The 27,648-nt window shown below is 38.4% G+C and overlaps 1 protein-coding gene across 4 annotated transcripts in view; it reads right to left on the reverse strand.

The window, feature by feature from the left end:
• Window positions 1–206: 206 nt before the first annotated feature.
• The window catches only part of RWDD3 (RWD domain containing 3), an 86,205-nt gene continuing 58,763 nt past the window's right edge, over window positions 207–27,648 (reverse strand). For 2 of the 4 annotated variants that reach the window (XM_020999506.2, XM_020999498.2), the window contains exon 6: window positions 207–628. In XM_020999506.2, coding sequence (XP_020855165.2) covers window positions 479–628 — 150 coding nt within the window. In that variant the 3' untranslated portion in view covers window positions 207–478. Of the gene's footprint in view, window positions 629–12,821; window positions 12,850–27,648 lie in introns of all 4 variants that reach the window. The other 2 variants (XM_078155004.1, XM_078155005.1) reach the window with 2 other exon arrangements.

Genomic DNA, 27,648 nt, shown 5'->3' on the forward strand with positions numbered 1-27,648 from the left:
ACCCTAGTAATCAAAGAGCTAAAAGGGGAATTTAGAAATGTGTATTAATTTTCACACAACCTTCTGGTCACAACAATAGATTAGCATAGAGATAAACATCATAAAGCAATGAGGTAAACCTATGGCCATGGTAGCAACATTATCCAAGACCTAATTTCTATTAAAAACAAATAAACAAACAAACAAACCACCATAGCACATTTGCTTCCAGAGAATATTGTTTATTAATTCAAATAAAACATGCATTATACTTCCGACCATTCCTCTACTTCAAATTTTTCTTATCATCTTGTGGGTTTTTCATTTGTCATTAACTATTGAGAGGGCTATTGGCTAGTGAAAGAAGAAATGAACTCACTTGATGCCCCATTGCTTATCAATTTCAGTGGCACACAGCTTTCCAACAGGCTATTTCTGCCTCCTTTATGAAAAATCAAGTCCTTCCGAAGGGGGATTTTTAAAGAGAAAATGCACTCCTTCAGCATGGAATCAAGAACTTTTCCAAGTGAGTCTTCTCAAGGCAATAAGGACAAAGTACTCCAGAGCTTCCTCCAATCAAAGGAAAGTGAATCAGTTTACCCAGGATCTCCTTAATACACTTTAAGCATCTAAAATCACATTGATGTCTCTAAAAATAAACATAAGGAAAGAGCACCATTATTGATTCACAGCAAACCGAGGAGCATTGTCGCTTAATGATAACACTAAACACCCTCCAAGCCTTTAGTGATTTCTAACAAAAAGTCTGCCGCTGAACAAAAGTTTGAATCATCATATTAATATATTAGGGCAAAAAAAATTATCACGGGAGGCACTTGGAAATTAATTAAAACCCAGGATTCGTTTGTTTGTGAGGCAAGATAAATATCACACATGGGAAAAGAAGTCTGACAACCTCCCTAGTTTTCAGCCAGAATTAAGACAGCTACGTCTGTCTTGTATGATTCTCCTTGGGGTACGCTATACAGATATATAGAATATGAAGATTTCTAATAGAAGTATTTATTACTGACACTTCCAAAACATTCCAAGGGTGGCATCAGCAAAGGATGCTCAAAGTCAGACAGAAATGTCAGATTTTCTTCCAGGCTTTTCCCCCTCTTCTATTTCTTTCCCCTTTCCCTGCCCCCACCCTTCTTTCTTTCCTCCTAAACATCAATTTGTTTAGAAGTTCAACAGCGGCCCCTAGTGGACATCATCCATTCTCTTTCCCATTTAACTCAATTGTTTGCGCTACCTCTTTCCATACTGTGTATTAAAAAAGGAAATTATTGTTTGTGCGCTCAGAACCACACCAGCGCACCATCCCTGTGTGTCAGTGTTCCGAATGTGACCTCCCAAATGTACAAATGCAGTCCTTTGTGATGATAATTGGAGCTCATTTCAGTAGCTAAAGCTTGAGAATGGGGGTGGGGGGAGGAATATATATGTAGTCAACAATAAACATCTGTCTCAAATGTCACATTCATTTTATGCATGAAGACCAATAATTAACTGCTAAATAATATGCAGGGATACACTTGTGAATAATACTTACCCAGAGCATGACTTCACAAAACACAAGGTGGTGATCATTATTCTATTGGAGGCCTATTGTGAATGATGAAGCATTAGAACTTAGCAAAGTGGAAAAGCCCAAACACAATTCAGTGCAAAGAAGGGAGGTCACTGGCTCTCAGCCCAGACCCTACCCCACTGCTGCCTTCAAGCCCCAATTCCAGCCTGCAGGAGAAGTAGAATATCACTGAAGCCTTTGGAGCCAAAATGCTTTTCAGGTCTAATGTTGCTTTTGTTACTCTAGAGTTTCTAGCCACAGATATGAATTCTGGTCAGGAGGAGGGAATTTTTTTCTGCTGGTAGTGGGCAAGACAGAGCAAGAAGTTAACGGACTGAAGAATTCAGTTTTCCTGATTGGAATACCACATTATACTAAGGAAAAGGGTGCGCATTAATTGCCTGGGCGTTGGCCACTTGAAAAGCCCCATTAATTAGATTCATTTTAGGGGAAAAGGAATTGTTGGATACCTAGCCAAGGATTACTCAGCTCTCTTCACACTTCCATTGTGCTTACAAGTTTTCCTTTTTAGATTTGTCATTTAAAAAAAAAAAGAAAGGTATATCTCAAAATGGTTTTTTCTTTATTGAAAGAAGTTCCTGTAATGAAATGGTATTTTTTAAAATTAATATACTCAACACTTAACTGACAGCCTATAGAAAACTGAAGTTAGGCCTCTACACATGCAATGAAGTGGGGAAAAGGTTGAAATGGAATAACGTATGTAAAGTGCTTTAAAAACCTTAAAGCAATATATAAATGTCAGCTATTACATAGTAGTTCTTAAAGTGCAGTCTTCAATCATCTTCCAGATGGCCCATGGCCTGGTTTCAAATAACACTGTTGTTTATGTACCAGAGAGCCTCCAAGAATCTCTGTTTTCCTTCAATACTCAGTTCAAGTCACCTTCCACAAAAGGCCTTTCCAATTCTCCCCAGCTGCTGTTGCCTTCCCTTCAGAGATTACCTCATTTTTTATTTGAATATGTCTGAATATGACTGAACTGAGTCACTTTTATTTGTTTTTACTTTCAAGAGAAAGAGAGAGACAGAGAGACAAGGTCAGACACAAAGAGAAACAAAGACAAAAAGACAGAAATAGAGTGAGAGAAAAACAGAGGGAGAAAATTAGACAGAAAGTGAAAGAAAGATGGAGAACTTGTCAAGAAAGTCACGGGCTGGTATAGGTTTGAAATAAGCAAAAGAACAAAATCTAATTTAAAGTGGGCACAGATTCATTGTTAAAGTTTTCTCCAATGGCACAGTGGATACAGTACTGGCCCTGGATTCAGGAGGACCTGAGTTCAAATCCAGCCTCAGACACATAACACTTACTAGCTGTGTGACCTTGGGCAAGTCACTTAACTCCATTGCCTATCCTAAAAAAAAAAATTTAAAAGATAAGTTTTCTCCATTACAGCATAAATTCCTTGAGTACATGGACTGTTTCATGCATGTCTTTACAGCCCCAAATGCCTAGCAAAGTGCCTGGAACATAGAAAGTGCTTTAATGAATACTTGCTAATTGATTAATAAGATAGTGATATCTAGATTTCAGTTTCTAGTATGAATTAGTAATCTACATATAATATCTCTTCTCATTTTTCATCATAAAGTTATTTTCCCAGTACTTCTGGGTAGAATATTTTTTTTAGTAGTAGCAAGATGATGTGGATGGTCTTGTACTTTGTACAAGTAGCACAACTGGGAAAAAAATGAGAAATGCTTCCAAAAAATTAGCCACCCAAGTCATTCTTCATATCTGTTATTTTATATTCAAATTCCCCCCTCAGACACTTTCTACAAACAAGTCATTCAACTTCTCTGAGACTCAGTTTCTTCATCTGTAAAATATGGCTACTAAAAATGTCTCCTAGGGGCAGCTAGGCAGTGCAGTGGATAGAGTACCAGCCCTGAGGTCAGGAAGACCTGAGTTCAAATCCAGCCTCAGACCAAACACTTTACACTTCCCAGCTGTGTGACCCTGGGCAAGTCACTTAACCCCAATTGCCTAAAAATAAAAATAAAAAAATTTTAAAATGTCTCCTTTAGAGTGTTGTGAAGATCAAATAATGTTCGTAAAAGTAATAAGGCATGCAAAGTGTTCTAAAAATTTTTAAACACTCCATAAATGCCAGTTACTAATATTATTTTGGCACCATAACATGGAGGAAACAATTAAAGGATCTCTTTATTCACAAAAGAGTTCATTGTTTCTCTAGATGAAGAAAAACCATACCTAGGTTATTTAAATTCTTCTGTTTAAATTGGCTTTTATTTATTAAAATTGGCTCACTTAGAGTTTTTTATTCCATAATAGTGAATTGAGAGTACGCCTTCTAAATAGAGCAGGAAAAGGAAAGAAGGTTAAATCTGAATGTTCAGAGAAGACTTTCAATCCAGCAGAGAATGAATCACAGAGCCTAAGGGTAATGGGAGACCTCGGTGACCACTTAGTCCAAACGGCACCTTTACAAAAATCATACTGCAACCTACCTGACAAACAGTCATTTATTCAGTCATGGCATGAAGACCTTCAGTGAAGAGGAAGGTGAGGCTGCCTCCTGAGGCAACTTCTCAGGTTTTTGAAAGCCTTGAGGAGACTTTCCCTAAATCAAGCCTACATTGTTTCTTTGCAGTTTATGCCCATCTCTCCTTGTTCAGCCCTCTGGTCAGTCTCATCTCTGGACCAAGTGACAACACTTTGAATACTTAAAGTCAGTGGCCATACCCTTCTAAATTTCTATTCTCTGGACTAAACATTCCAAGATCAATCAGACAGTCAAGCAAGCATTTATGAAGCCTTTTCTTTGTGCCTGGCACTGTGCTAAGTGATAGGAATGCAAAGAAAAGCAAAAATAATTCTTGTCTTCAAGGAGGTCACAGTCTAGCAACAGGCAGGACCAGCTTCTTACAGAAGCTATCATTTAAAATGAGTTTTGAAGGAAATCGGGGAAACAGAGGCAACAGAGGTGATGAGGGAAAGGACTCCAAGAACAGGGAACAGACAGTACTTTTATTATTCCCTAATTAACTGTATATCACACTCATCACTGTAGCATTTCCCAATCTGTGCTTCTTTCTTTAAACTCTTTTTACTTTTCCCTGTGCCCCTCCCTGTCAGCATAAGACTGCTCCTACCCAAGGTCATCTGCCATGTCCTCCATCTTCTCTAGTGTTCCATACTTCAAAACTCTCCTTCTTTCAAAACCCTTCTGGGGGGCAGCTAGGTGGTACAGTGGATAGAGCACTGGCCCTGAAGTCAGGAGGACCTGAGTTCAAATCCGGCCTCAGACCAAACACTTGACACTTACTAGCTGTGTGACCCTGGGCAAGTCATGTAACCCCAATTGCCTACAAAAAAAAAAAAACCCTTCTGCTTTGCATCAGTCTCAAAAAAGAGAGGGCCTGTTTCCTTGCCAAAGCCACACCCTCTATTTATGCCCTCCCTGCTAGCTCCTTGATGAAGGGATGACCTAGGAATTTGCCCCTTCAGTCTCCACCTCTCTCTCATCTTGAAGCAGTCTTTAGCTATTGACTCTTTCCGCACTGCCTACAGATATGACCTTCTCTTCCCTTCCTTAAAAAAACCTTTACTTGACTCTACTATTCCATCACTCCATTACCCTATATTTCTTCTCTCTTTCACAGTCAAACTCCTAGATGAATCATCTACACTTGTTGCCCCAGTTTTCTTATCTTCTACTGACTTCTCAACCCCTTGTCCCAGCCCCATACAGGTCAAAATGCATTGGATCTGAAGGGCATGGGTTCAAAGCCTGATTGCATTGTTCAACTGGAACTACTCTTCCAAAGTCACCGATGATCTAATTGATAAATCTGATGACCTTTTCTCAGTCTTCATCCCACTTGACCTCTGCTTATTTCTACACTGCTGACCATACTCTCTCCTCCTGAAAATTCTATCTTCTTTTAGCTTCTATGACATTGCTTTCTTCCAGTTCTACTTCTAAGCATCTAACCTCATCTCACACTTTTTTCCCTAGATCATAGAAATTCCCCAAGACATTGTTCTGAGTTGAGCCATCTTCTCCTCTCTATATAAAAGTCTCTCTTTTGGTTACATCATTATATTCCATGTGTTTAATTATGTTTTCATAGAAGATATGTATATATATATATATATATATATATATGTATATATGTATATGTGTATATACACATATATATACACACACAATCTTTTTTTGTATAGTATTTTTCCCCAGTTGTATGACAAGAAAATTTTCAGCATTCATTTTTACAAGATTTTGAGATCCAAATTCTTCTCCCCTCCCTCTTATCCCTTCTTCTGAAAATTGTAGGCAGTTTGATATAATTTATACATGTGCTATCATGTAAAAATATTTCCATATTAGTCAGAGTTGTGTAAGAATAAACAGATCAAAAGGGGAAAAACCATAAGAAAGAATAAAGTAAGTAAAAAAATATTCTTCAATCTGCATTCAGAGTCCATCAGTTCTTTATTTGGATGTGGATAGCATTTTCCATCATGAGTCCTTTGTACTTGTCTTGTATCACTGTGTTGCTGAGAAGAGCTGAGTCATTCATATAGTTGATCATCATACAATGTTGCTGATACTATATACAATCTTTTCCTGGTTCTGCTCAGTTAATTTTGCATCAGTTCATACCAGTCTTTACAGATCTTTGTGAAATCTGCCTATTCATCATTTCTTACTGTACAATATAGTATTCCACTACATTCATATACCACAGCTTGTTCAGCCATTCCCTAATTGATGGACATCCCCTCAATTTCCAATATTTTGCCACCACAAAAAGGGCTGCTATGAACATTTTTGCACACATAAGTGCTTTTCCCTTTTTTATGATCTCTTTGGGATATAGACCTAGTAGTAGTATTGCTGGATCTATGCAACATTTGCTTGCCCTTTGGGCATAGTTCCAAATTACTCTTTAGAATGGTTGGATCAGTTCACAACTCCTTCAACGGTGCATTAGTGTCACAATTTTCCCACATCCTCGCCAACATTTATCATTTTCCTTTTCTGCCACATTAACCAATCTGATAGGTGTGAAGTAGGACCTCAGAGTTGTTTTAATTTGCATTTCTCTAATCAAAAGTGATTTAGAGTACTTCTTCATATGCCTATAAACAGCTTTGATTTCTTCATCTGAAAACTGCATGTTCATATCTTTTGACCATTTATCAATTGGGGAACACACACACAATCTTAATCTGAATCTTGAACTCTATTTTTTCATTACTGGCTAGATAGCACCACCTAGGAGTCACATCTGATTCTAAAATTTGACTTAACTCAATACACAATGCACTATCTTCCCCCCTAAAGCTCAAAATCACTACTTCTCCAAAATTCCATAATTCTGTTGAGGAATATTGAATTCATTACCCAAATTTTTAACCTCAGTGCCATTCCTGAAGCTGTCTTTTCCCTCACTTCCCATACCCAAATGAGCTGCCAAGTCTTGTCAATTTTACCTTCACAGTGTGTCTTATCTGTCTCCTCCCCACTCACACACCCTAGCTCAGGTACCCACTGCTTCTTGCTTGTACTGTTGCAATAGCCTCCTAATTTGTCTTTCTGCATCCAGACTTCCCTTTCTAATCCATCCTTCATACGACTATCAATTGATATTCCTAAAAACACATCTGACCATGTTATTCTCCTATTGAAAAATCAGTGGCTAGGATAAAATAACATTTCTTCAGTATGGTATTATAAAAAGCCCACCCACCTTTCCAGATTTATTTCATATAACTTTCCTTCATAGCCTCTACCACACAGCCAAACTGATGTAGAGGTTCCCCAGACTTGGTATTCTATCTTTCAACTGTGTAACAATAATAGCCAATGTTTATACAGAGCTTATTTGTTCCAGACACTGTGCTTTACAAATACTAGCTCATTTGATCCTAATAACAAACCTGAGAGGTAGGTGTTATTATTATTCCAATTTTTAAATGAGGAAACTGAGGCAAAGAGAAGTTAAGTGACTTTCCAAGGATCCCATACCTTACTAGCTGTGTGTGAGGTCAGATCTGAACTCAGGTCTTCCTGACCCTAGGTCCCCTGCACTAACTAACTGCAGGTTGTCCCTCGGGCCCAAAATGCTCTCCCTTCTGACGTCTTAGAATACTGCTTTCAAGGCTTGATCTAGGTATCACCTCCTAAAAAAAGTATCTCCTAAAACCTCCTCCTCAATGAGTTATCCTTCCCTCCTCATAGGACTTTTCAGTGACTTATACGTGGACATGTCGCCTCCCTCCAGGAGAATTTAAGCTCCCTTAGGACAAAGGATTGCTTCATTTCTGCCTTTGTATGCCCAACACCTCATAGGCCCTTAATAAATGTTCTTTGAGGGGCAGCTAGATGGTACAGTGTATAGAGCACCAGCCCTGGAGTCAGGAGGACCTGAGTTCAAATCCAGTCTCAGACCAGACACTTGACAGTAGCTATGTGACCCTGGGCAAGTCACTTAGCCCCAGTTGCCTTGTCAAAAAAAATTGTTCATTGAATTGATTTGAAGAAAAAAGGCGGAGGGAGGGGGAGGCAACCCCTAATGGCTATATAGGGAACTCTGAAGCTTTTGAGTCTTTTTAATTCATGTACAAAAAAATGGAAGCAAAATTACATCCCAAGAAAGAATACAAAAGAATGGCATCAAATGTTAATACTAAATTGAGAGAGGCTAAAACCCAGAATAAACTGAAACCTCCAAAAATACTAAACATATAAAAGGGTTATTTTAATTTGTATTCAGGACAAAAAGAAGAACCAAGAAGGGATGGCCTTGAAACCATACCATATTAGAATCAATTGAAGGTAAATAGGAATGTTCAGCCTGGAGCAGAAAAGACCTGTGGGCAGGGACGAGGGGTGTCCAGTATTTGAAGCTTTGTCCTGTGGAAAAGGGATTAGTGATGCTCTTGCCTGACATAGGAACAAGAGGAAGCTACAGAGGGCCAGATTTAGGTTCAGCATAAGGAAAAACTTGCTAACATTTAGAGCTATCCACAAGTGGAATGAACTCACTTGGAAAGTAATGGTTTTTACCATCACCAGAAATCATGAAGCAAAGCTAGATGACCACTTGTTCTATGAGTCTACGTGGGAAAATAAATAGGTTGGATAAAATGCAAGGTTAAAGTGACCTGTTATCCTCTTTCTCATGGATCAGCTTGCCTTTCCTGGTATCTCACACCAGCATTCTGAGAAGTCTGTAGTAGACAGGACCAAGAAGCACCCAAATGCCCAGCCTGCTCTTGAAATGTGCGCTATACCAATTTAAAATAATGTCATACCTGACCCCTGGCAAAGAGGAGAAGAACAGGACAAATGAACAGCTTCAAAATATTTCACCAAACTCTATCTCCACTTGTCTCCATCTGTACTTTGTGTCATTTACATTTTAACGTCCTTTATTGGGAGGACAGGGTGAGTCAATCAGTTAACTAGCATTTATTAAGCAACTACTATGTGCCAGGCACTGTGCTAAGCATACAGTAAATCTTTGTGGTAAGTAGAACTGGGGGTAGCAAGCACTTATTTATTTATGTGTTTATTTATTTATTTGTTTGTTTGTTTGTTTAGTGGTTTTACTGCCCAGTCTCCTCATCTGTAAAATGAGCTGGGGAAGGAAATGGCAAACCATTCCAGTGTCTTTGCCGAGAAAACCCCAAAAGGGGCCATGAAGAGTCGGACACAACTGAAAAATGACTGGACAACAACAACTGTACTCTTGGCTAGTGTTGCGGGGTTAACCATTTTGGGTACTTTTAACAGGTGTACTAAAAAAATCTTCCACAATAGCAATTATCTACTTGCAAACTTAGAAACAAGATCCATACAGTATATGCTACTAAAGTTCCCCACTTTAGCGTCTATATGCTGTTCCCAAAAGCATTCACACCTGAAAAGGACCTCAGAGGCCATTCACTTCGACCTCCGCCTGAAAAAGAAATTTCCTTTACTATAATCCTGTTAAGTGGTTTACATAGCCTATGCTAGAAGAAGGCTAATGAAAAGGAATCCACTAATAATAAAGACAACCCATTTCACTTTGGAATAGTTGTGATTCTCAGGTAGTTTCTCTTTATATTGACCCAAAGACATACCTCTCCACAACTTTCTCCCATTACTTTTAATTTTGTCCAAGCAGAAGAAATCTAGTCTCTCTTCCACATATCTTCAAATACTTGAAGATGTCTCTCATATTCCCTATCCCTAAGTCTTATATTCTATAAGCTAAAAGTTTTTTAAAATTATATCAAATTCTTCAAGTTTGCCCTCTCTGTACCAGACAACAATTTTTGTCTACTTCCTCTATTTTTCATGCATTCTAATGCCACACTTTCAAAAAACTCCTCTGATTATTCTCTGGGCCATCCTTGGCTGTGTGAGATGTCTTGGAAATTCTGTATAACAAAAGAGCAGAGGACACTACATCATATAATTCCCACTGGAATCAATAAAACAAAATGAAGCACCTTGTTGAATTAGGTTGAATTGAATGAATCAATGTATGCATGAATACATGGATGAGGCAGTTATTAAACTCTTATTATGTGCAAGGACCTGAGCTAAGTTCTGGGGATACAAATATAAAATACAAGGTCTCAAGAAGCTCATATTCTGATCAGGGAGACAACAAGCAAGTTAAATGGGAAAATGTCATGGTCCTTAGGGTATCAGGGCAAAGATGCTAATTCCTCTTCTTTCCAGTAATAAAATGATATCAGTTTCTGATATGGACCCATTTGATAATGTGAAGGACTTTGGAGTCAAGAATTTTCTTTTCTGGCTCTTCAGTAACTGTAGAGGTAATGTGTGCCCGCAGGAGATGCTTCCCATCATGATGGCCCAGGGTACTGGTCTGGAAGCATTGCTAGCTCAAGACTCATGGGTTCACTGTCTTGGGCTATCCATTAGGGACTGAGGGAAGATAGTGGTCAAGGTGATCACTGTGATGGTTCTACTTGCCCAATACATACTACCTCCTATCTCTCCTTCAGTTAGTCTGACTTCTCTGTCCTGTATGAATGGAGTTGAGCCCAGAGTTTGCTAAACTAAGAAGACGACTCAGAATGAAATAGATTTGAGGCACATGGTAGAGAGAACAATCTGATTTTCTGGCAAAACCAATGAGAGGGTGTAAAAAGATCCTACTCGTAAAATAGCTGAGACAGCTATTGGAATTAGTCTGGGTCCAACAGGCCCAGGATCTGAAAAAAAAAATTAAAGCCGGGACAAAAAGTACATTAAATATTTCTATATAAATGACTTAATAAAAGCAGGAAAATAGAAACATCGTTCATTATATAGTGTGACAATCATGAGAAAAGTAGATTAAAAAAAATTTCAGGAGCAGCTAGGTGGCGCAGTGGATAGAGCACCAGCCCTGGAATCAGGAGGACTTGAGTTCAAATTTGGCCTCAGAAGCTTACTAGCTGTGTGACCCTGGGCAAGTCACTTAACCCCATTGCCTAGCCAAAAAAAAAAAATTTCAGTCCCCTGTAGGAAAATAACCTAACCAATCTTCCCTGTTTCTGTTAAGGATGCTGCCATCCTGTTGGTCTTCCAGTTTTTAAATCTCACATTCATCATTGGCTCTCCCTTTCCCTCACCATCTCCCCATTATCCTATCAGTTGACAAGTCATGCCATTTTATACCCAGCAATACCTGTGGTTCCAACGTTCTTCTCTCCCACTCACATATATAACTACTGCCCTCATTCAAGCCTTCATTATCTCTTTCCTGTAATACTGTAATGGCCTTGGAAGTGGGGCTCCCTGCTTACAGTCTCGGCCCTCTCCAACCCATTCCCCCTACAGCTGCCAAAGGCTCCATCCTGTCACTCCTCTACACGAAAACCTAAAGTGTCTCTAACTGCCTCTGGGATCAAATATAAACCTCCCCATTGGCAACAGAATAATGAAGTTAGAGTCACAGGCCCTGAACTCACACCCCAGCTCATCTACTTATTCCTTGTGTGACCTTGGTTAAATGACTTAATCAATTAACATTTATTAAGCACCTACTATGTGGCAGGTCCTATGCTAAGGCTAAACAAAAAGATAAAAGACAGACCCTGCTCTCGAAGAGGCAGCTAGGTAGTCCAGTGGAGAGAGCACCGGGCCTAGAGTCAAGAAGACCTGATTTCAAATCCTGCCTCAGACATTTACAAGCTGTGTGACCCCATGAAAGTCCCTTAACCTGGTTTGCACCAGTTTCCTCATCTGTAAAATAAGCTGGAAGAGGAAATTGCAAACCACTTCAGTATCTTGGCCAAGAAGACCCCAAATGCGGTCAAGAGAGCCAGACACAAATGAAACAATTCAACAACAAAAGCCCTCAAAGAGCTTACAATATAATGGATCAAAATCTAATTAAATCTAATTTAATCTCTCTAGGCCTCAATTTCCCAATCTATAAAATGAGGGAGTTAGGACTAATTGATCTCTCAGGTTCTTGATCTATGTTCAGTCATTTCAGTCACATCTGACTGGTTATGACCCCATTTGGGGTTTCCTCGGCAAAGAGACTAGGGTAGGTTGCCATATCCTTCTCCAGCACCTTACACATAGTAGACACTGCACTTTTAATAAATATGTTAAGTTCAATTGAGTTTTCACCTCCAGTCTCATCTTTTTTTTTGTAGCCCCTTCTTTCACAACGCTAACAAATCACTTTCTTTAAGTCCAGATCTAGCTTTGTCACTCTTTTGCTCAAAACCCTATGGCATGCTAGATAAAGTTTAACGTTCTTATCCTGACATTCAAGGCTCTCCACAACATATCCCATGTTTCTACTCTTATATCAGACTGCTTCATTCCACGTACTCTGCATTCCTTCCAGATACAACCCTCCATTCCCCTTCCCTCCCCCCTGACCACAATCTGAAATTTTCCACCATCATACCTATGCCTATTCTATGCCTAGAATTTCCTTTCCACTCCACCTTTCAACATGCTGAAATTGTGTCTGTACTTTAAAAGGCTGCCTCAAATGCCATCTCCCCAAATAGCACTTTGATCGCGTTTCTCAGATACTTACTATGCATCATTCTGTGTTATAATTATGTTTTCTATGTCTTATATTACAGCGATAGTATGTTTTCTTCTTATCTAAATGTTTTATATCTCCCTCCCTCCCATGTGCAGCACAAGACACAATAAGAATTTAACAAATATTTGCCAGATTGAATAATTGAGTGAACTGGTATCCTATGGGTAGAACACACATTGCCTCCTTCTTACCTTCCTGACACACACTGGCGCCCCACTCCTAAAAAGGAAAACAAGATACTGTCAAGGGTGCATCAGTAAATAGCAGCATTCTCCTGATATCAAGACCTGGACTGTACAAGAACTGCACTACGAACAAGTTGATATAAGAATTACTTATAATGTATACCTAGGAAAGAATATTTCCTGATGTAATGTAATTTTCTGGTTTCCTTAAGTTTTTCTTTGAATAGAAGTACTTTTCAATGTAATCCTAAATCGATATACTTAGGCAAACTCATATACCTCAACCTAGTAGTTTCTGCAATTCTTTGAGGTCTTAAACTGTCTTAGATTGTCTTTAAGAAGGATAGAGAATGCTATTTTTTCCTAACCTGCAAATATTTGACTAAATTTTGTTTCATACAATGACTGGGAAAAACTCCTATTTCATGTGTTTGGATATGAGAATAACGAATTACAAGACTGTTAGGAAGAGAAATACATAATTTAGTTCCAAGGGAAACCAGTCAGAATCCTTCAGAAATTCCACCAGGAATAGCAGCTGCTTTCTGAATACAACCCAACCTTTGACCTCAACTCTTCTAGTTTGTGTGGTTCTTTTTAGCAACTTTACAGAGCTGCTTAATTTAAGCATGAGAACTGTTTGCTTTGGTTCTACAGTCTATTGGCAGTTATCTCCATTTCCTAGGACTAAATGAAGAAAATTTCTTCTCCCAGAACTGAACTCCACACAGTGTAAAATCCATTTACCCTGTGGATAAACCAGTGTATACCCTGGGGAGTAAGAGAACCAAGTGAAAGTCACTTTTTAAAATGGTGACAACTTGGAAAAGCTAAGCTGGTTTATTATTGATTTCTCCCTGGAGTTTAGGCCCTTAGGTCACATAGGTACCTCCCTGTGGTATTACTGGGAAGATAATCCATTTTGGCAAGATAACCAAGTACATTTAACAGTAAATCGCTCCAGTTTCTTTTTCAAAGGTGAATTTCTTTGGGATTATGATTGCTTTTGCAAATATTTTGCCACCATTGTTAAAACCATAGTTCTAAATTTTAGCCTAACAACGACCAGAACTAAACTTTCCATCCATGTAGTAGTGCCACTCTCCTTTAGTAGAAAAAAAGTTGTATCTGTTGGAAATTATGCATTATGACAGGTCAGTGAAATAGATATAATGCAAACTAACAGGCAAACTGATACATAAATATGTTGTTTGAATGCTTTATGAGGGGTGGGAGGGCTATGTAAGTAGTAACAGCTACTATTTATGTAACACACTAAGCTTTGCAAAGTGCTTTACATATAGTGTTGACTCACAATGACCCTATGGTGTATGGTTGTTATCCCCATTGCTGTTATTAACCCCATTTTACAAATGAGGAAACTAAGACAAAAGAGAGAAGGCAAAGCTGCTCAGTCTTTATTCATCTTCTTTTTTATCTACAAAGGAAAATGACTTTTGCACTAAAACAACAGAAAAATAAAGGTAGATGATAACTCAGATAAAGAAAGATGTAACAATAGAGCTCCTAGTTGCACTTGATAAATTCAAGTCAACTGGCCCAGAAGAGCTATATACTCATGCACTAAAAGAGCAAGCAGATATGATTACTGAGCTTCTGTTTTTAACAATAATAATAACACTAGTAATAATAATATTTACATATTACTTAACAATAATACAATATAAGTGTTTATATAGCACTTCAAGGTTTGCAAAGCACTTTAAAAATATCACATTTTGTATTAACAACTCCAGGAGGCATTTGTTCTTATTATCCTCATTTTACAGCCAAGGAAACTGAGGCAGAGAGTGGTTAAATGACTTGCCCACAGTCAACATAGCTTGAAAGTGTCTGAAACAGAATTTCAACTCTGGTCTTCCCGACCAGAAGTCCAGTACTCTATACTAAGCATCTGCCTCATATGACAGTCTATGAATCCTAATGAAACGTGTCATATTATTTTTTTGGGGGGGGAAGAATATAGACATGTTGATAATACAATCAGATGTTTTTTTAAACTGTTGCATGTCCAGATTCAAAAAATAGTCATTAATGGTTCACTCAACTTGAAGAGGGTCTCCTGTGGAGTAACTCCATAATTTATGCTTGGCCCTGTACTGTTTAACACTTTCATAAATGACTTGGATAAAAGCATAGGTGGTGTGCTTATCAAATTCACAGATGACACCAAGGTGGAGGATGGAGGGAAGGATAGCTAACTGAAAGGCAGAGTCAGAGTTCAAAAATATTGGGCTGAATCTAATAAAATGAAAATCAATAGGGATCAATGTTAAGTCTTACACTCAAATTTAAAAAAAAACTTTACAAGTATAGGATGAAGAAGGCACATTTTTGGAAATTTGTCTTAAAAAAGATCCAGACATTTTAGTGGACTGCAAATTCAACACGAATCAATAGTGTGCTAATGTCCAAAAAGTCATGGGATCTTGAGTTATCTTAATATATAGCTCCTAGGAATAAAGGGGTGATAATCCTGCCCATGTCAGCTCACATCCAGAGCACTATGTCCTGTTCTGGTTCACAAGATTTAGGGACAAAAGTGGATAATCTCATAAGTATCCAGAGAAAAGCAACCAAGCTAGTAAAGGACATTGAGTCCATCTAACATAAGATGTTTACCTTAAAGAAGAGAAAGCTTGGAAGGGACAGTGGTTCAAATATTTGAAAATTGTTCACACAGAAGAGGACTTTAGTTTATTCTGATTGGCACCAGAGTATAAAAACAAGAGTGACAAAGAGCCTAATCAAGGTTTGGTATCAGGAAAAACCTCTCAACAGTTAGAGATGTCCAAAATATAATGCACTGTCTTGGGAAGTAGTGACTTCATCCCCACTAGAAATCTTCAAAAGGAGCTAGCTGGCATATTCTCAGGTATATTATACTGAGGGTTCTTTTTGTGTATGGATTGGTATAGATGGCTATTGCAGTGTCTTCCAGTTTCTCTCTGAAATTTGGTGATTTGGTGATTCTGAGACAGGTTAAATAATTTACCCAGGGTCATAGAGCTAAGTGTCTGAAGCAGAATTTGTACCCAGGACATCTTAACTCCAGGTCCAGAAAGCCATCCACCAAGGCACACTGCCTGAACTGGGAAGGAGTGAGGAGGCCTGGATTCTAACCATATATTCTAGTGCCCTTGGAGAAGCCTTTTCTCTCTCTGTGCCAAATTGTCACCACCTTTAAAATGAAAAAGTGAGATTAGATGGCCCCCAAGGTCCCTCCCAGCTTTGACATTCCATGATTCTGAACTTAAAACTTTTCCTTGACCAGAAAAGCAAAAGGAAAAACTTTTCAGTCTCTTGCCATTCTTCTATAAATTTACATCACTTTGCTAAATGTGATAGCTAAATAGACTTCTGACAGTGTTGTTGAGAACTGTGTGTCAGATTTGGAAATGTTATTGTCTAGGCTTACCTTTGATGGTGAGATTTTAGAAGCCTGTTTCCCTACTAAACAAACATATTATGGAATGATGGATAAGGGAGATTCAAAGGATTACAATGAAGGATCAAAAAGTTCACATGCAATATCTATTACACTGACAGCTGACTTTACTGAAGTTTCACAATATTAACTGCCTATCTACAAACCAACTTAGCTGTAAAGCGATTATCAGTTTATCACGTCAAAACACAGATTGCTTCAAGTACCGTATCTGTGGCATAATCATGTACCTAGAATCCTATTAAACTGGAAATATCCTACTGGAATTATTCTCCTAAGACCAAGAAAGAAAAATAGTGGTTTAGAGCTATTTTAACATGATTATCTCATCCTTGAATTTTGTTGGGGCAGGAGGGGGAGTAAAATAATTTGTCTAGAACCTGGGTAAATGGGACTAACCCAGCAGTTAAGAAGCTATTAGGGGGAGTGATAACTTGTGAAAGCCAAGCTGAAGGTTAACCCATACTTTCCTAGAGTAGAAGAACCTTTAAAGGCTGTCTAAGAATCCTAACAATAACATCCCCAACACGTGTTCACCCAGCCTTTTCTTGAGGACTTCCAGTAAGAAAAAATCTGCAGAGGTGACCCACTCCTCTTTGGGCCAGCCAAAGGATGATGAAAAATGTTCATGAAGTTTGGAATTGCACCAATGGATTCATACATTGTTAGAGCTGGAAGGAAGCTTAGAGATTAATTAGTTCAACACCCTCATTTTACAGACAAACCAGAGAGATTAAGTAACTTGTCAAAAATCACACATCTAGGTAGGTTTAGACCTGTGATTCAAAGCTGTTTTCATCATTCTGATTCCCAGTGGCACCACAAAGGGAATACACCAATTCCAAGAAACCTCTTCCCATAGGAAGTCTTGCCTCTAGAAACTGCATCCAATCTAACACTGCAGGTGTCAGCTGAACCTGTGGGAAAGGAGCTACATGGCTGGCACATATTGGGCACTGAATAAATGCTTTTTAATTGATTGATTGGTTGACCTAGACACTAAAGGATCAGCATTCCCTTTTTGGTTCCCTGATTTTATATATACATTGATTTTAAAATATACCATCAATCACACATTGATATTCTCTGATTCCATAATCCCTCAGCAATCTGACCTTCTTTCATATTCTAATTGTTATCAAGAATATCATCAACTAATTCCTCAAATACAGATGTGGGAGGGCTGAAGGTTTGTGTCTTTGTCCCTTGAGGACAAGGCCTCTCTCATACCTTTTTGAACTCAACACAGTACCTACACCCAACATGAATTCAAAAACTCTTTGTTTATTTGATTTGGTTCCCACATGATTTACTCTTCTTATTTTTCATCTAGGAAAACAAAGGTATGAATAGATACCATAATATCTTGATCAGAGCTGCACAAAAAATCAGATGTTTGAAGAATTAAATCCTTAAGAGTCCCAGGCTAATATTACCATCACCAAATACACACAAACACACACACACACACATACACATACATATATACACACATACTATATATACACATAATATCTATATACACACATATGAAACAAATTCTTATTTACTTCTCCTCTAATAATATATATGTATATGCATATATACATATATATGGTAGTGGGAGTGTGTGTATATATATGTGTTGTTGTTGTTGTTATTCAGTTGTTTCAGCCAGGCCTGACTCTACATGACCCCATTTAGGGTTTTCTTGGAAAAGATACTAGAATAGTATGTGTGTTTATATATAAATATATAGAGAGATTATAAATATACATTATATATATATGTGTGTGTATATGTGGTTATGTATGTATGTGTAATACATGCGCTCCTGAGTGCGTGTGTGTGCGCGCACGCACACACACACACACACACACACACACACACACACGATTTCCTTTTGGAGCTTCTATATGTTCTAGGTCTGCTTTCAGAAATCCCTCAACTCCAAATTTGAAATAAGGTCTATCCAATATACCTTTCCTCTGGTTGTTTTCCCTCCACCTATGCTAATTTAACATCTTGAACTCTTTCTTACCTCTCTACAACTGCATTTGCCCTAAGAGAATTACAATTCCCTTTGTTCTATTAAGGTAGTACTTAAAAAAAAAAGTCAGCTCTAATAGTCCACACACCCTACTGAGCTGAGCTACTGGATGGAATAAAAGTTGAATGTCAGTGACTATAAACAGTCATAACACTTTGTGAAAATGCTCCATAAAAGCAACTAACATCATAAAATGTGGGAACTGGACTCTATATCATTATACCACTGATTTTTCGTTTTGTTTTTTTTTTTTATCTCCAATCTATCCAGTTGGTAGGAAAAGGGTGAGGTTTTTTGGAGGTTTGGGGGAAGGGGCTTCCATTTGTTCCATTTGTTTGTTTTTGCCTCTTAAAGCTATAAATGTTCTTGAACAAAGGTTTTATTTTCAGCACCAGTCAGGCCTTACTGGTACCAGTAGAGGTCAGGTCCACGTTGGGGTCAGCGTCTGAAAATAGAACACTGAAGGGTAGGCTGAATATTGACTTGCCAGAGGGGCAGACTATAGTGGGGAATGCAATCTTTCTAGGAGGACATTATTGCACAAGGAAGCTCTAGCTGGTTTTCCTCATTCGATACCGTCTTGTATTTAGTAGCTCTGTAACCCATTCTGCAATAAGAAATAGAGAATGCCAGCATTGTGTAGCACCCCCCCCCCCACCCAAAAGACAGATGGTTTTTTTCACATTATTTTTTCACACTATCCTTCCATGGCTTTTCTTAGAGAGTTTATTACCATTAATAACTGCAAGCACTGCTGAAGCCTTTTAGGGTATTAGACCAAACCTGAAAATTAATGCAATAGCTCATCACAATTCATTAATCAAGCTCAGGCTGGATTTAACAGCAGATTATTAAAGATGCAAAATTATACCCACAAAAAAGGGGGGGGAACCTAGCTCCCAGAGGGTCAGATGTAATGCAAATGGTTTTGCATAAAATCATAAACTTGCTATTAAATTAAAAACAGGAAAAGAATTACATCCACTACTTATCTTCAGGCTTTTTTTTTTCCTAAAAAGGGATGTTACACTAATTTATTTCTTCACTACTCCTGGTTACAGAATGAAAGACCAAAGGTTAAATGAGATAGGTCTTCTAATGTTTAGTTAAGCAACTTATACTAACATATCTTGACTGAGGTGAAGAAATTAATGAAATTACTACTACAACTCACTATTCATGGAAAACCATTGATGCTTTTAGCTGTCAGCTTTTTTTGCTTGTTTGTTTTGGGGTTTTAAGCATAATACTCAGACACTTATACTCTTCAGAGGGTCTTAGACTCACTATTGCTCAGAGCATTCAGCAAAGTAGAACTCTAAATTCTTTCCCAATAAATTTTCTAATTTTTCACCTCCACAATGAGTGTTTACTTATGATTTAAAAAAAAAAGTTTAATCCTCTTGTGAGGTGGGGTTGAAGGACATAAATGTTTCTAATTTTTCTTTCTATTATAGAATTTAGGCAGAAGTCATTGGGGACGCCCAAAGACTCATAAATTTTTGGTCCAAATAACGGCCAGCCTGGTTGACAGCACCAGTGGTTTCAAAAAGCAGTTAACAGTTTAAAAGAAAAAGACAGATGGATATCATAGCAAAGCAGAGAAAAGCAAAAGAGACAAATATTAAAGACCAGTCTTTCCGGCACTGCTGTTGTAGCTGTTCTTGTTTAATATTCCTGAATGCTTGCGATAATATTTCTCTATGCTTTTACAAAAACACAAGCAGCTATATCATTATAAAAATTGATTTTTTTTGTTTTCCAGCTTCTACACAACACTTTAATTTCTGTCCCTATTTGCTATTTTTACTTTGTTTAAATCAGTACTGTTTCAAACTATATGTTCCCAAGGAAGTAGGCACCTGTATTTGTAGGTACTTAATAATTTATCTTTGATGAGCCCCTATGATATTTGATACACCATGTAGTACCCAAAGAATCACACAAGTTCTCTCAAATGGATCTGTGATCTCATAAATTCAGAGTTCCTTCCCATGATACAGATAGCAGCCCATCCTGTATGATTACTATGCATATCCTCCCAAAATTTTGCCACAGAGGGACTGTGCAATGTACTGGAGGCTTCTCTCACTTTCTAAGCCATACAGTATAAAATAAATTTTAATGAGAGGCTATGAGTACAGGACTAGAAGCATATTGTATTTAAGTATACAAGCCAGCCTAGATAAGTACAGAAAGGTGTATCAACAGAAGGTTGGCAAGCAAGCAATGAATTTTTTGGCTATGCTGATCCATGAGACAGCTAAAAATACAAATCAAGGTTCAGTCCTTCACTACCCCCTCCAACTCTATAATGACAATAGCCATGACAGAAAAGAGGGCAGAGGGTAGTGTGGTAAATAAAATGTAACAAAGGCAAACTGAGGCATGTTTTCTCCAAGCAAGATAATGGTTTATTAACAGTGATAAATATAGCTGTTAATAAAGTGAGTCAGATTGGCCCCCTCAGTCAGATCAGCAACCCTGAAGGGATATAAAAGGGTGGGGGGGAAAGACCCTCTTTACTGAGATGCAGGAAAGGAGGATTTCTGGGTGGTCAAGGAATGTCACAATTGGCTACAGCTCCGAAAGGTTAGTTAACCTTCAGGTGTGGATGATCGTACCCCTCTGTGACAATTGAGGAATGTTAATTGCTTTATGGGACTCAACTGTCTCCTATAACCTTGACTAGAAAATCAGAACCACATAAATCAGGACCACCCAGTTAGTTGTCCCCTTAGGGGAGACCAAACCACACCTAATTTCACAGGGAGAGACAAGGGCAAAAGAATTATCTTTTGGAAAGAGGCTCAGTTTAAACTGGCTTTTGTTTCCAGGGAAAAAAAATACAGAAGTCCCAAATTATACTGATTTGGGGAGAGGGGGAGTACCAACAACAAAGCAGATGGCCATGGGCTAGTTGCATGATCTATAGCACAGCTCCCTTTCAATCATGTTTTTAAGCCAATTCAATCTAGAACAGACCAAATTTTTAGCTTAACTGAGAAATGGGGCTTGACAAAATGGGGAATAGGGTCAATTAAAGAATAGAATCAATTATTAAATGATACAGCATAATTTTAATTTCCTCAGTACTGAGAATCACGAGGCAGAGAATCTATGAATACTAATTTTGCTATTGATGAAGATAGTGAAATGGTTGCAAACAGTATAGCCACCCCCATCCACAAAGTTCTCCAGACAGATCTAGAAAATGCATCATACTGAATTCTAGTGAGGAAATCCAGAAAAGATTACAGTGGGTCATTTGTCCAGCCCAGCTTAACCCAGGGAGATAGGTGGTGAGGTTTTCAGACACTGGGAAGTCATTGGACAGGGAGCATACTTGGGGAGGACTGCAGCACCCTGAGAAAGATTGTGCACCCGGGAAAGAGGAAGACCCAGAACCCTACAGAGGCACCACTAGACCAATACAAGGGCACTGAAGTGAGGATTGGTGCTAACTGATAGCTTGGTTCCCCACTACTCAGTTCCGGTTTACAGACCCAGGGCAGGCTAAGAAAGGGACCTGTACTGGGAATAGGAAAGCCTGGAACAGTTTAACAAGAAGGAAGTTCAGAAGCCAGCAGCAGCAATGCTATGGTTCTAATTCCAGGCACAGAGCAGGGTCCCAATTAAAGCACCTAGCTCATCTTGCAAAGGAATAACCAGGGCAGGAATCCCAGACTCAAGGGGACCTAACAAATTCTACCACTCTCAACTAACAGAGCATTCTAGCTGGCTGAAAGGGGCTGAATCTAGCAGCAGTTTACTCTTGCTCAGACCTAAACCCAGGTCAGCAACTTGCAGAGTTAAAACCAGAAGGCTGCAACCCTACTAGTCCTGGTTCTGACCACTTTGGGAGCACTGAAAGCTTTCAGGTCCCCAGCCTGTCCCTGAGAATCAGGAATAACAAATTACTCAACATTCCAAGAAAGCAGCAGTAGGACCAGCCCATATCTCTCCTCTAGAAACAAGCAGCGCCTAGCCCTAACATCAAGTCCAAAGTCAGGGAGTAGGCTAGAAAAAAGGGCAAACAAAAAAAAAAAGGAAGTCCACCATAATGAGCTATTATGGTGGCAGGGAAGCTCAAGACACAAAGAAGAAGAGAATGACTACAAAACATCTGCAAGCAAAGTCTCAGAGAAAAACATAGCTTGGGAATAAACTCAACTAGAATTCGTAGAAGAAGTGAAGCAAGGGTTTAAAAAAAGTTTTTCAATGTGGGGTTTTTTAAATGGAATGAGAGCACTTGAGGGAAAAAATTGGGGGGAAAAAATGAGTACTATTGAAGAAAAAATTAGAAAGGGGATTAAGAGTTTGATACAAAAGATATAAAACCTTGCCCAAGCAATAAACTCCTTGAAAATTAGAAAAGACTGAATAGAAGCAATGATTCCACAAAGTAACAAAAAATACTAAAACGAAATCAAAAGGTGAAAAAAAAATGAAAGAAAATATGAGGTATCTCATAACAAAAACAACTAACCTGGAAAAGAGATCGAGGAGAAAAAAGTTAAGAGTCACTGGACTATCTGAATGCCATGACCAAAAAAAAAAGAGCCTGGACATCATATTTTCAAGAAATCTTAAAACTGCCCAGATCTCTTGGAACCAGAAGGCAAAGTAAAAATTTTAAAAATCCTGGTCATCTCCTGAAAGAAACTCCAAAATGAAACCATTATAGCCAAAATCTAGAGCTTCCAGGTCAAAGAAAAAAAAATCCTACAAGCAGCCAGAAAGAATCAAGTACTAAGGAACAAGAATCAAGATCATCCACAATTTAGCAGCTACCACTCTAAAAACACAAGAGACTTAGAATATGATATTCCAGAAGACAAAGGATATGGGCCTACAGCCAAGAATAACTTACCACGTAAAACTGAGTATAATCCTACCAGGACCAAATGGAGACCTTTAAAGAAACAGAGGACTTCCAAGCATTTCTGTTGAAAGACCAGAGCTGCAGAGAAACTTTGAAATTCAAATACAGGGGTAAAGAGAAACATAAAAAGATAACTATGAATGCGCAATGATAAAGGACCAGATGGGATAAACTTCCTACATTCAAATATGGGGAAATGATAAAAGGTTCCCTCTGAACCCTATCATCATTAGAGTTTACATAAAAAGTCCAATTAGACAAGGCCTGGGAGTGATTCTGTTATGTTTCAACGATCTTAAGAGAAGAATGAAAAGAAAGGGGGAAACACTGGGGAGAAAGAAGGGAAAGGAAGATTAAGAAAAATTATCTCACATAATCAAGGTGCAAATAGACATTTATACAAATAAGGTAATGAGGGGGAATAGATAACACAAACCTTATTCTCATCTGAATTGATCAAAAGAAAGAGGAGGTCCCAGAACCCTACAGAGGTACCACTAGACCAAGATGGAGGCACTGAAGTGAGGATGAGTGCTAACTGATAGCTTGGTTACCCACTACTTGAAAAGATACTTCAAACTAAATTAATATGTGCCCTGAAATTCAGTAACTTCAGTGCAATGGTGGGTGAAGAGGGGGGCAGTGAAAACTACATTGGAAAACAAGGAATTGGTATCAGTAAGTGAAAGGGACTTTCAACAAGTAGCCTTGCAGACTGCTCAGATTCTTATATCTGTATAGCATGAATTCAGTGTCTGGTACATAGTAGGCACTTAATAAATATTTATTGAATTGAATTCTTTAAAGAAAAGAGAGGCAAAAGGAACTGGAAATTGGTGGGCATTGAATAGTAATGCACTAAAATGAAATTACTATATATCAAGAGAAAGGAAATATTTTAGAACAAACAGTTGACTGCTTAGAGAAAAAGTAAGATTAGAAAGGTAAAGATGAAAAGAAGACATAATATGCAATTATAGCAACCCCAATTTGAACTGTTTAAATAGGCTGTCAACTTTGACAAACGGGAAATGGATAAAAGCAGAAACATTGACTCTATCACCATTTTTTAGAAAAGTTTAACCATGCTAAACAGTCATCACAACCAAAGGGTCAAAGGAGCCCAGAAATTAACTGTCAGGAAATCTGACCTCTTCCTCAAGTGGTAAGACATGACTGTCAAGAGCACCTCCAATTTATAATATGAAGCCATTTACAAAATGACAGCAGAAAATTATGAGCTGAACTGCCTCATGAAACGGTAAAAATGAGTCAACAAGCCTGCAGAACTTGGTTTAAGACTAACTAGGCCTTTTCATCCTCAGAATACTTGTCAGTGAAAATGGAAGGAAGACAAAGAATAGATGAAACAGACCTACGGTTGATTCTAGAGGAATCTTTAAACTCCATCACCTAAGCATCCACAGTGTTAAACTAAAGTCAGGAAGTGAAGCTGGCTAACCAAAGATGCAGAGAGGAGATCCAAGATGAAGAAAACACAATTTTGAAGGCACTGCAAGATACGTTTCCAGACATCTACACAGTACAAAAAGAAACAAGCTTTTCATTAGTCTTACCTGCGTCAAGAAGAATTTCTTGCATATGGTTCAGATAGGATTACCTAATGATAGCAAGGCCCTCCAAATTTTTCATTCTTAGATAGCATTGTACCAACCACACTGCTCCATGGATACTCCTTTTAAATGGAATCCTTAGTCACTCAACTGACATTAGCACAACTATTCACACTGAAGGAAAAAAAAAGGCAGGCAGAAAACATAGTTTGCCCAGATATCAATAAATAATAGAATGGCTAGCCGATTAAATTAGTCCATCAGCAGAAACATGTATCTGTGTGTATAATTTTTAAACTAGACATGATTTCATCAGTGTGGGAAACATCTGGTGACTAACTAAGCTCCCTCTAACCCCCATCCATAATTGTCCTCCAACTTGTACATTGCAAAGTTGCCTAGTCCACTGAGAGATTAAGCAGCTCACCTAAAGTCACAGACCCAGTAAGTGCCATGGCGGTATTTTAATCCAGACTGTCCTGACTTTTAGCTGGCCCTCTCTCTTCTACACCAGACTGCCAACACATACATACACACATGTATATGTATGTATGCCTGTGTATATGTGTACACATACACATGTGTATATAGGACATCCATTGCAGACAGTATTAGAATTCACTTTCAGGAAACTGTGCAGAGGTTTCAACTCTCCGTAGATGCTTGTTGCTTCAACAGTCTATCATCTGCATGATATCCTCTCATTGCTCCCTATGGAATGCCACCATCAGATGTGGCTCTCATTTAGGAGGCTCTACAACATTACAAGACTTAATGAAATCATGTGCATGCAAGAGTATCTGGAGGGACTCACTATCCATAAAGAATCTTACTTCCATTTGAATCTTCTATAACAGCTGGTAAGCATACATCTCTTTTTTTCTCTCTTAATGATAATCAGAGGATTAGTGAACAAAACTTTGTTGTATCTGTCAAGAAATAGCATATGATCTTAATTTAAAAAAAATGGGTCAGTAGTTGTTGTCCTCTGTATCACCTTTTTTCTTTCAGTAGTGATATCCTCCACGATTTTTCTCTGATATACAACTTCTCAACTATCCTGAGAAAACAATATTACCTCTAGCAGAGATTTCCTTTTCTTTAGGTGGTGCAGTAGATAGAATGCTGGACTTAGAGTTAGGCAGAGCTGAGTTCAAATCTAGCCTCAGAGACTAAATGGCTGTGTGACTATAGACAAGTCATTTAACATCTGTTTGCCTCAGTTTCTTCAACTGTAAAATACAGATAATAACAGCACCTACCTTACAGGGTTATTGTGAGCCTCAGATGAGTTTAACATGTTTGAAGTGCTTTATAATCCTTGAAGTGCTATACAAAGCTAGCTAGCATCACCTTCACCATCATCATCATTTCACACTTAGTCTGACTGTATTGCCACCTGTGATCAACTCAGAGTTTTTTGTTTGTTTGTTTTTAGGCAATTGGGGTTAAGTGATTTGCCCAGGGTCACACAGCTAATATACGTCAAGTGTTTGGTCTGAGACTGGATTTGAACTCTGGTCCTCCTGACTCCTGACTTTAGGGACAGTGTTCTATCCACTGCACCACTTAGCTGCCCCCTCAAAGAGTTTTTTAGAGTGGAACAGGGTCCTGGCTCCACACTTCTTCTCTTCTCTGCACAGCTAGAAATTTTTTAAAATACATATAATTAATACAATGCGTAAATCTCTGAGCTTCCAAGTTATTCTTTTTATCACCAGGCCAGAAAAGTATTTCCCCAGCCATCTGAATTTGGTGTAATCAATTATTCCACTCTTTGCCCTCCTCCCATCACACTCCTTTAGAAAAAATACAAACTCATAATGCAATTAAACTGGCATTTACTTAGAAAACTATTGTTTAAACTACAAATAACCAATAAGCAAAATTTTAAATAACAGACAAAAACTTAGTATTGAACCTGCCACCCATTGCAAAAAGCAATAAAAGTGAAGAGAGAAATAGTGGGGGTGGAGTAAATGCACCACTCACTATTCTAGCAATTTCTCCAAATGATCATAATTCATTCACTCCCTATTGGAATCTCTTAACAAGAGAAGCAGCAAGCCAGGGAAAGTATGAGGCTCCAGCTCCCGGAAGGCTTAGGAACAATCTCCAGGGGTTTTCATCTACTCCTGATATTTGCTGCTGCCAGTCACTCTCTTCTGCAATCAGTCAGTCAACAAGCCACTGCGTGCCAGGATTGTATGGGTGTCTGTCTAGAAAGAATAAAAGCTGCCCCTGTAGCAGAAAAAAACTCTGTAGTTCTAGTCCTATGATAGCTTATAATATATTATTATTACTTATATTATTATACTATAATAATATTATTTTCCTGAGCTAGGAAAAACTACAACTCCCAGGATCCTTAGTGTCTTAGCCCCATTTACAAGGCATCCAGGTTAAGTCTTTCCTTAAGCTAGTGGAGGAGTTCAGCTTGGCCAGAAAAGCCACCTCATTTTGTGAAATAGGTAGTGGTAAAGGGCATCTGGGAGATACGAGTTGAGAAGAAGGAGGAGAAGGAGGAGGAAGAGAGAGGAAGATCTCACCAAATGGCCTCATTTTTTTCAGTGAAATTTCTCAGCTGAGACAATGGAGGGAGTAGGAGTTATGGAAGGTTTGACAAGGGATCAAAAAATTTAGAAAAGCCAATGTGGTGAGTGGGGAAAGTGAGTCAATTGGGGAATTGTAAAAAGATTTGTCTTGTAGCAGTGAGGGATCAGTTGAGATTGCATAACATAAATTAGTAGTGGATCCTATGTAGTGAATATTTGTACTTAATACCATGTCTCTCTTAATGTCGCCCAAGATTGCATTATGTTTTGGAGCTGCCGTATCACTCTCTTGACTTCTATTGAGCTTCTAGCTCACCAAAG

This window comes from Phascolarctos cinereus, unplaced genomic scaffold (genome assembly GCF_003287225.1).
Source record: "Phascolarctos cinereus isolate Bilbo 61053 unplaced genomic scaffold, phaCin_HiC Scaffold_5;HRSCAF=322, whole genome shotgun sequence".
NCBI classification, from domain to species: domain Eukaryota; kingdom Metazoa; phylum Chordata; class Mammalia; order Diprotodontia; family Phascolarctidae; genus Phascolarctos; species Phascolarctos cinereus.